The sequence below is a fragment of the Zalophus californianus genome, chromosome 13 (genome assembly GCF_009762305.2).
Source record: "Zalophus californianus isolate mZalCal1 chromosome 13, mZalCal1.pri.v2, whole genome shotgun sequence".
In the NCBI taxonomy this organism is placed as follows: domain Eukaryota; kingdom Metazoa; phylum Chordata; class Mammalia; order Carnivora; family Otariidae; genus Zalophus; species Zalophus californianus.
The window spans coordinates 76,703,689-76,714,243 of record NC_045607.1 but is presented as its reverse complement, the minus strand read 5'-3'; the positions used below and the strand labels follow the sequence as shown (position 1 = coordinate 76,714,243).

General features: G+C 41.5%; 1 protein-coding gene across 1 annotated transcript in view; it reads left to right on the top strand.

Annotated features, from left to right (window-relative positions):
- Positions 1-3,177: 3,177 nt before the first annotated feature.
- VPS13A (vacuolar protein sorting 13 homolog A) overlaps positions 3,178-10,555 on the top strand; it is a 270,154-nt gene continuing 262,776 nt past the window's right edge. The window contains 1 exon segment of the mRNA XM_035723481.1: positions 3,178-3,492. Coding sequence (XP_035579374.1) covers positions 3,393-3,492 — 100 coding nt within the window. The 5' untranslated portion in view covers positions 3,178-3,392.

Sequence of the window (10,555 nt, the reverse complement as noted above, 5' to 3'; positions counted from 1 at the left end):
CAACCTTTTACTTATATCTCCTTTTCAACAAATTCATTTTTTTTTAAGGGCAACAAATGCCCTTTTCAACAAATTCGTTTGGAACACATAAATCCAAATAACTTTTAATTGTTTATAATTTTTAAACCGTTAATTGAGATGGGAGCACAGGGCTTTGTGAGGCTGGATCAGTAAAACTTTTCCTATAGGATGGCCATCTTCTAGAACTGTTCCTCCAGGAGCTGAACGTGTTTGGGAATGTGGTCTGCTTCAGTGGCTTTGCTATCTGGCCATCCAGCCTGCTCCCATAGTGCTGACCTCACATGGGGAATGAGGTCAGGACAAGCAGTACACAAACGATATTTACTTGTGGACAGAGAAATTAATTAGGAGAAAAAAATGTCCACGATAACTACCAGCATGCCAAAACTTCAAAGATGGAAAGCTGTGGCTTGTAAAGTAAGCATAAGACAGCAAATCCTACTTGAAAGTTAGGGATTTATTGGAAGGTTGGATCATATTGCAGTTAGGGTTCACTCAAAATTTTTTTTTACATCTCATCAAACAATGTTTTAATTATGATCCGGAGGACAAAAAACACCTTACACTGATACATTCCCAAATTTGAAACTTGGAACACTTTTTTTTGGTAGTCCTCAGACTTATTTTTCAAGGTCCAACAGGTATTTGGTTTAATGGCTTAGTAAGTGAAATTATCTTTTACGTGATGACATTACTATATTTTTGCTTACAAATTTTCTCAGATGGAGTAAGCAACAAGAGGACTGACTGTAAAATCGTACCTTTTAGTAATTAGGAAATGTTTGTTCATTATATTGCACCTAACACTAGATAAGAATTCAGTTACAATATGCATCTTCTTATTTATTTCTAAGACTTGCTTAGTAGAATTTCTTTCATTACTCTCTTTGTCAATGAAATGCTTATAGTTCTAAATTTTCAACAGTTACACTCCTCTTTCATCCAATTCCAGAGGATTTTCTGGGATTATAGAAAACTAGTATGAAGTGTTTGCAAGCTATTTAAGATGTATCTTTGGACTGAGTTCTGGAGTTCTTGCACTTTAAATTTATGGTGCTAGATTTAGTAGTGGAATTTGTAGCTTCTATCTGGCTTCTTCTAAACAATACTACAGTAGCAAAATACCTAATTATGGGCTTTTCCCTTTTCTGGGCATTTCAGCCTCTATCAGTTTCTATGTACGGGTTTCTATGTTATTTGGGGGGTGGTAGAGCAGAGTCAGTAAGAAGAACCAGGTTCCAGCTCTGTTTCTGCAGAACATTAGTTATGTCACCTTGGATTGATCCCTAACATCTCTGCTTCATGCTTGTCAAGATCAAGAGATTGAATTGGTGACAAAATAAAGACACTTCAAATATGAAATTGTATGAAAATAATTTATGAACTCATGTAAAACAAGATTTTACACTGCTTTTTTGCCAGGCATTCTTATTTGCAAAGGCAAACCTTAAGCCTTAAAAAAAATTGGGTCACTACATACAAAAAGTACTAAATGATACAGGAATTAGCAGAAAGTCATCAGAGGCATTATTTATTGGTGATACTGTTAACCTTAAAAATAAAATTGCCAGTTATTTTACCAGCAAAAGATGAGTTTATTTGGGAACAGCAGAGAATTACAATGTAGGACAAGCAAGCTACCTCAAAACCTTAGGCAAGTCTAACAAAAGCGAGATGCATTATTTTATGGGGGAGAAACTTGGGAGGGTTTTTTTTTTTTAAAGATTGTATCTGTTTATTTGAGAGAGAGAGAAAGAGCACGCAGTGGGAGGACAGGGAGGGGCAGAGGGACAAGCAGACTCCCTGCTGAGCAGGGACCCTGACCCAGTGCTTGATCCCAGGACCCTGAGATCATGACCTGAGCAGACAGCAGATCCTTAACTGACTGAGCCACTCAGGCTCCCCAGGAGGGGTTGTTTTGAACAAAAGTCATTTGGAGAGAAGCAAGATGAAAGTTTCTCATCACCTGAGTTGCAGGGGTAATTGATTTCTTATAGGAGATGCAATGTACCTCTTTCCCTGTTGGGGCCTGTAATTGATGATTCTTTCCCCTTGAGATTCTTCTGTTAAGGGTCTATAATTGACGATTCTTACTGTGATCGATATTGAGTGCTAAGGCTCCCTAGCTTTCCCTTCTAGCCTTGCCAGTCCCCTTGAGGTATCCCTTTAATGTTCAGGATGCACAGAGAAAAAGTTCAAAGTATTCCTACATCTTAAATCCTTAAGAGGGTGGCGATTAATTATAGTTCTCCATACTTCATATCCAGCATCTCTGTGAGCTCAGGCATTTGGTCCCATTTCTTATATAAGACCAAATGGGGGTGGGAAGGGGCTGAAAGAGCTTTAATTATTATTTAGTTTAGTTAGGTCAGTCATTTCATAAGCCTCAAGGGTTGAGTGTAGGTATCACAGTATTTCTTGAAGGGCGCTCAGCAGTTTCTGGACTGGCTGACTCTCTAACTCTGAATCTGAAGGGGCTTTCTATAGGATGAAAGGAGGCTCCCTGTGAATAACGACCAAAAAAAGAGCGCCATATCAGATGCAGGGAAGGAGGGCGTGGCAATTCCAACGCCGAGTTTACTCCTCACTGCCCTCTCCCCACCTTCCTGGCACGATTTGCAGCTGGGTAAGTCACCCGACGCGCATCGTGGCCTCGCGCTCCCAGCACCGGGCGGGGCAGTTACAGGCGTCCCCACACAGGCGGCCGGATGCAGGAACCTGTAATAATGTGGGGGGGGCTCCCTAGGACCCTCCCTTGAGACGCCTGCGGCCTGACCGCGAAAGGACTGGAATCTGCCCACGCCTGGCTCAGGTGCAGGTCCTACTGGTCCGCGTGCGGGGTCGCCTCCACTGTAGGGCGACGGGCGTTCCCCGGCCGGTATAACCGAAGCACCCGGCCCGGCCCCGCCCCCATCCCCGCCCCCATCCCCGCCCCCGCCGCCGGTCAGGACACCGTGCGTCCGGTGGGGGCGGGGTCGGGGAAAAAAACTGGCCCTCCCTACGCTCCTCCCGTTGCCTGGTGACGGGGAGGAGGCGGGGCCAACGAGTAAAAGGAGGCGGGTTCTACACGGAAGGGGCAGGCGTCAGAGAAGCGGCCGCGCAGCCGCCCTTGCTCCTCTCCCGCAGGCGCGCCCGGGTCGGCGCAGTGCTTCGCCCCCGCCCTGGAGTCCGCCCTGCGCACGCGCGGAGGGATCGGCCGCCTCCGCCCCTCGCAGGGCTCGCGGCGCGCTGCGTGTCCGGCGTCCGGGCAGATATAGTCGGAGCTGCCCGGGAGCCGGTGAACCGAGCGGTCTCGAGGGAGGGCGCGGGAGTTCAGGCGCTGGAGGAAGGACCGCGGGGGGCGGCTGCCGTGTCCACCGCTGCTGAGGAAAATGGTGTTCGAGTCGGTGGTCGTGGACGTGTTGAACCGGTTCTTGGGGGACTATGTGGTGAACCTGGACACGTCCCAGCTCACCCTGGGCATCTGGGGAGGTAACGAGACCGCCGCCGCCCCTCAATCTCGTTTTCCTCCCGGCCCCTGGTTGCCGGAGCCCGGCTGTGCTTTCTCGGGGCCTCGGGCCCCTCGCTCGCCCGGCGCCACCACCTGCCGCCGCCTGCCTCGGGGTTAAATTACGTAAAGCCAGGCGGCAGTTCCACGGCCTCTACCCTCAAGTTGTTTGTATTCTGGCGGGAGGGGGTTGGGGTCGGGGGTGCGGGATAAAAAGTGCCCCTTTTCCGAGCCGGGCGGCTGAGGGGACCCGCGGCAGACTCCGAGGGCGTGGGAGGGGGGGTAGATCGCGCCCAGGCGACCTTCTCTGCCCGTCGCCCCGCGCTGCCCGGCTCAGGTGTGCGGGGCGTAGGGGAGGCCACGAGACGCCCCCGGGCTCGGTCCTATCCCTGTCATGCTGTATCCCCTGGGGTTATGACTAAGGCTCGGGAGAGCCCACGGAGTGGCGCACGTTGCCTCGCACGTGAAGGCAGGGCGCCGGCGACCGAAGACGCCCTCTTCCTTCCCTCCTTCCCCAGCCCGGGAGTGTGGCTAAACCGTGGTGTCTGCTCGGCACCCCTTTCTGGCCACCCGGGCTGGATTCGGGTTGCTGTCCTGGCTTCTGCTGATAACAGAAAGCGAAACTCATGTGCACAATTAACTCGGATGGTTGGCTGGCTATTTTCCGTTCACAGCCTGACCCAGGAGCGCGTCACGTTTGTAAGGCTTTGGGATTTTGTGGGTCAGAGTGAATTTTTTTTTTTTTTTTTAAGAAACTAGGTGCGCTGTGCAACGTCTCAGACCTATAAAAGACGGGGATGAACATGCCCTTAGGTTGCTTAAATGAAGGACCGAAACTTTGTATCCCTGTACTCTGGTGCGCTACCTTATGTGGAGCGTCATTATTAGTGCTTCCAGCTGTATTCTGCCCCCTTTATTTTAAGCACCCGTTGTAAATTGGATTCCTTTTGCGTACGAAGTGAAGCTCCTAGGCCAAAGTTAGAGTTAATTTTTTTTTTGGACTTAACTGTTAATATGCACACACTTTCAGCCCTCTTCTAAGATATTTATCTTGATTTTTCTCCTTTGTGAAAGTGTGAGTAGATAATTAGTTTGATAGAGATAACCTCTTGTTAACTGCTTTTGGTATCTAGTACCATGATAGAGTCAGACTGCAAGAACTAGGGGCTAGCTCTGCATCTCTGACCTGTTATCAGAAACTTGAAGATTGTTTTATTCTGCTTCTCATTTGCAGAGTAAAAATAATACAGTTTGTCTTCACACACCACAGAAGGAAGCCTTGAAAACATTTTGTAGTGTGCTTTGATCTGCAGTGGAGGGTTGCTTCTGCATTCAAGGCGGAGGTTTGTGTAGAGTGATTTATGGGTGAATTTAAAATTTGTATACAGTAAAATTCACTCTTGTGACCTACGGTCTGTCTTTCTTGACAAGTGCAATGTCGAGGAATGTATCCACTATCACAATCATGTTAACAAAAAGTTCCATTAGGGTGCCAAAATTCCCTCTGCTGCCCCTTTTCAGTCCACCCTTTCCAGCCCCCATATCTCCTGGCAACCACTGATCTGTTTCCATCCTTCGAGTTTTTTGTCTTTTCTAGAGTGCCATATAAATGGAATTATATGGTGGATAGCTTTTGGGGGTCTGACTGCTTTTACTTAATTTCACTTCTTTCACTTCTTATGTAAAATGAATTTGAGAGTCACCCATGTGTTATATGCATGTGTTTCATTCCTACATATATATATATTTTTTTTTCATTCCTGTATTTTTGAGTGATATTTTTTGTGTGGATGTGTTGTAAATGTTTGATGGTTTCCCTTTCTGGCCATTATGAATAGAGCTGTTAATAAACATTCATGTACAGGTTTTTGTGTGAACATAAATTTTTATTTCCCTTGGGTTAATACCTAAGTGGGATTGCAAGGTCTTATGCTAAATGACCATTTGATTTCTGTGAAACTGTGGAGCTCCTTTCAAAGCGGCTTTACCATTTTGCAATCTTAGCAGCATTGTATGAGTGCATAGTTGCTCTACACCTTCAGTAGCATTTAGTATTGTCATTTAAAAAACTTTTTTTTAATTCTAATAGGTATATAGTTCTAAAGTATTGTAGTTTCATTTGCATACCCTTAGTGATTAAAGATGTTGAGCATCTTTTCGTGTTCTTTATTGTTTGTATAGTTCCATTGGTGAAGTGTCTGTTCAAATCTGCTTGTTTAAAATTTTTCTATTGAGATTTAATTTACATACCATTAAGTTCACCATTTTAAAAATATTAATGTAGTTCACATACAATATTATATTAGTTTTAGGTGTGTAACAGTGATTAAACAATTCTAAAGGTTATGAAATGCTCACCATGATAAATGTTGTCACTCTGTTGTCTTACAACATTATCACAGTATTTACTGCATTTCATCTGCTGTACTTTTCCTCTTGAATTTACCCTTCTAAAATGTACAATTAAGTGTTTTTTCATGTAGTCACAAAATTATGCAACTATCACCACTAATTGCAGAACATTTTCAGCACCCCCGAGTAAACCTCATCTCCACACCCATTAGCAGTCGCTCAAGTTCTCTCCTGATCCCCCGAACCCCACCTCCAGCAACTACTAATCTACTTTATGTCTCTGTGGATTCACCAGTTCTGGACATTTCATTTAAATGCAGTCATGCAATGTAGGTGGCCTTTTGTTTCTGGCTTCTTAAAATTATTTTTTTGAGCTTCATGTTGTAGCATGTATCATTTCTTTTTATGACTGAGCAATATTCCATTGTGTGAATAGATCACATTTTGTTTATCCATTCATCAGGTGATGGTCATTTAAATTATTCCTACTTTTTGGCTTTTATGAGTAATGCAGCTGTGAACATTCATATATACAAGTTTTTGGGTTTTTGTGTGTGTGTGTGGGCATATGTTCTAAATTTTCTTGGGTGTATGCCTGGGGTAGAATTGCTGAATCATATGGTAACTGACTTTTTACAAACTCTTTACTGAAGTATTTTCTTTTTTTTTAATTTTTTTATTGTTATGTTAATCACCATACATTACATCATTAGTTTTTGATGTAGTGTTCCATGATTCATTGTTTGTGCATAACACCCAGTGCTCCACGCAGAATGTGCCCTCTTCAATACCCATCACCAGGCTAACCCATCCCCCCATCCCCTCCCCTCTAGAACCCTCAGTTTGTTTTTCAGAGTCCATCGTCTCTCATGGTTCGTCTCCCCCTCTGACTTACTCCCCTTCATTCTTACCCTCTTGCTATCTTCTTTTTCTTTTTTCTTAACATGTTGCATTATTTGTTTCAGAAGTACAGATCTGTGATTCAGCAGTCTTGCACAATTCACAGCGCTCACCATAGCACATACCCTACCTAATGTCTATCACTTAGCCACCCCATCCCTCCCACCCCCCACCACTTCAGCAAACCTCAGTTTGTTTCCTGAGATTAAGAATTCCTCATATCAGTGAGGTCATATGATACATGTCTTTCTCTGATTGACTTATTTCACTCAGCATAACACCCTCCAGTTCCATCCACATCATTGCAAATGGCAAGATCTCATTCCTTTTGATGGCTGCATAATATTCCATGTGTATATATACCACATCTTCTTTATTACTGAAGTATTTTCTTGTTAAGTGTTGAAAGTTCTTTACATATTATGGGTATGAGTCCTTTGTCAGGTAGGTGATTTGAAAATTTTTTCTTCTATTCCAATTCTGTCTTTTGCAAAGCAAAAGTTTTCAATTTTGATCAAGTCCACTTTAGCAGAAACTTTTCATGAGTCATGCTTTGGTGTATCTATGGAATCTGCCTTCCCTGAAGTCACAAAGATTTTCTCCTATGTTTTCTTGTGTAGAAGTTTTATAATTTTATATTTAGATTTCTGATCCATTTTTGTATGAAGTGTGGTATAGGTTGAAGGTTGATGTTTATTTGTTTGCATGTGGATGCAAATGTCCAATTGTTGCAGCACCATTTGCTGAAAGGAATATCCTTTCTCTGGGGGCGCCTGGGTGGCTCAGATGGTTAAGCGTCTGCCTTTGGCTCAGGTCATGATCCCGGGGTCCTGGGATCGAGTCCCGCATCAGGCTCCCTGCTCCTTGGGAGCCTGCTTCTCCCTCTGCCTCTCTCTCTCTCTCTCTCTCTGTCTCTCATGAATAAATAAATAAAATCTTTAAAAAAAAAAGGAATATCCTTTCTCCATTGAATTATTTTTGCACTTTTGTAAAAAAATTGGACTTTATATTATATGGGTTTATTTTTGGATTGTAATCTGTTTCGATACTATGTGTGTCCATTCTTTCAACAGTACCACAGTTGTCTTGATAACTCTAGCTTTATAGTAAGTCTTGAAATCAGGTAGTATGATCCCTCTAACTATGGTGTTTATGAAATTTTTAAAACAAATCAGTGTTTTATGTATAGAAGTTGGTTATATATTGATAAGTGAAGCTTCAGATAATCACTTTTAGTGCTTAAAAATCCTTTTGAGAATTTAAAAAGCAGTAATTTTGATAAACTTAAAAATACTAGAAAATTTCAATAATAGAAACTAGATGCTGCTTGGGAAAATTGTTAAAGACAATATTTTTATGGTCTAATGTTAGAAGGACCTATTGGTTTTAAATATATGCTTTTGCTAGGTGTCTAATAATCCAGTTGATTTCACTGTTAGCATATTAATAGTGTTAATTAGTATTCAGGAGTTACATGGATGTTTTCAAACCTGATAATTGGTAGTGCCCTGAAAATTTGTTTCTGAGATGATCTTTTGGAAATTAGAATCAATTTTTCCTTGGAAACATTGTTATATATGAATGAAGAGTTCCTAAAAAAAAAAATCTATGTAATGTAGCAGAACAGTGCTACTATAGTGGCCCCTACAGGAAGTAGGCTGAGTGCAGGAAGAATCTATTTTGTGAGGGGGAAAGAGGAATTGAACTTTATCTCACACTTTTGGTGAATTTTGATGTTGGTATACTTTTTATGCACTGCTATTTATAATTCTCCACCCTTTTTATATGTCATCTACTTAGGGAGGTAGTAGTACTTCATAGACAGTTCTGAGATTCATCTTCCAACTTTTCTAAGCAATCTCGAATTTCATGTTTCCTTCAAGAGCTAGCATCAAAATCAGCCATATGTGCTTGTTACAGATACAGATTTCTGAACTGCTGTCCAGAGATTATAATTCATTTATGTGAAGTAGTACACCAAAATCTTTTTTTTTTTTCCAAACAAATGATACAGGATTGTGATGCACAGCTAGGTGCATTTTTAGAGTACTTTCAGGGCAAAAGTATTAGAAATTCAGAGGCAGAAGCAGTGTGATAGAATTATCATTTGTAATGCAAGGAATACCTGTACTTTATAGCTCCTCCTTCTATAGTCTTCTTTCACCTCTTTCTCTCTTGTTTTCTTTAAAATTGTAAAACTCCTAAATTTGCAGGGTTTTGTTTTGTTTTTGTTTTGTTTTGGTGGTGGCTGTTATACCTGACATTGTTATGTAACATTAGAAACTTGGATTTCTTTTTTTTTTTTTTTTTTTTTACCTAGCATATTTTGTTTTTGAAATGTTGCTCTCCCAGTTTTCTCTTTATAGTAGACTTTAATGTGCAGTGGCTTCCTATTGGCCTACCCCCAGTATACCCCAGGGGCTCTGTAGGAAGATGAAGACTCAGGGCACAATTCCTTTCCCTCTTCTTTTCAGCTTCATTATTTTCCATAGTTTTATCTTCCGTATCACCTATTTATTTTTTTGCTTCTTCCACTGTCATTGTGATTCCATCCAGTCGGTTTTGCATCTCAGTTATAGCATTTTTTATTTTGGCCTGACTAGTTTTTAGGTCTTCTCTTTTTGCAGCAAGGATTTCTCTGGTGTCCTCTATGCTTTTTTCAAGCCTGGCTAGTATTCTTATGACTGTTGTTCTAAGTTCTTGTTCAGATGTATTGCTTCTATCTATTTTGAGCAAGTCCCTGGCTGTGATTTCTTCTTGATCTTTCTTTTGGGGAGAATTCCTCCATCTTGTCATTTAGGCTAAGTTTCTGTCTTTTGCATGTTATGAAAGCTTGTTATGTTTCCTGCTCCTGAGAGTAATACTGTATTTAAAAGGGGTGGTACACTGTCCAGGGCCTGGTGCTTCAGGAAGTGTTTTCTGTTGTATGCTGTGTGCACTCTCCTGCTCTGTTTTGGCTGCCCTTTCCCACAGGTCAGTCCTCTGTAGAGTTCTTCCTTACTTTCAGTGGGGAGTGTTTGGGTCTTTAACTAGGTGTGCTTTGATTTGTTTATTAAGATAAGCCTTACAGCCACCACATTCTCTCTCTCTAATTGTGCAGATTGTTTTCTTAATCTTCAGATCAATTTCCTAGTTGTTCAAAATGATTTGATGCCAGATCAGCTACGTTCAAAGGCCAAGGCAAGCCCAGGGCCTGCATCTTAACTCTTTCAGGGCACAATTCCTGATTTGAAGGAGTCCTTCTGTGATAGGAATATGCTGGGGGAGCCAAACAAATGTTTGTTGAAGTCTAGTGTTAATTGCTGATTCTAATTTCTTAAATATTATTTTTAGCTTTATGTTTTGAGAAACTTTCATAGAATGTTAGAGCTGAAAGGGAATATTTTATTATGGAAAGTGTTCAGACATACAGAATGTTTCAAGATTTTACAGTCCATATACCTACAATCTAGATTGTACTACTAATTTTGTATTAATAGCTTTATTGAAATAATTGACATGGTAAAATATACATATTTAAAGTCTACAGTTAGATTAATCTTGATATATGTATCCTCTTGGGAAACAGTCATCATGATCGACATAAGAGAAGTATCCATCATACTTAAAAGTTTTTTTTGCCCCATATCTAGAGGCATCCAGTTTTCTCATTTTGTTGTTGTTCTACCATACATATCTCTATTCCTGGTTTGCTGAAAGTTTTTTTTTTTTTTCTTCTTCAAGAATGTGTGTTAGGTTTTATAAAATGGTCTCTCTCTGTCTATTGATATGATCCTAAGATTTCTCTTCTTCAGT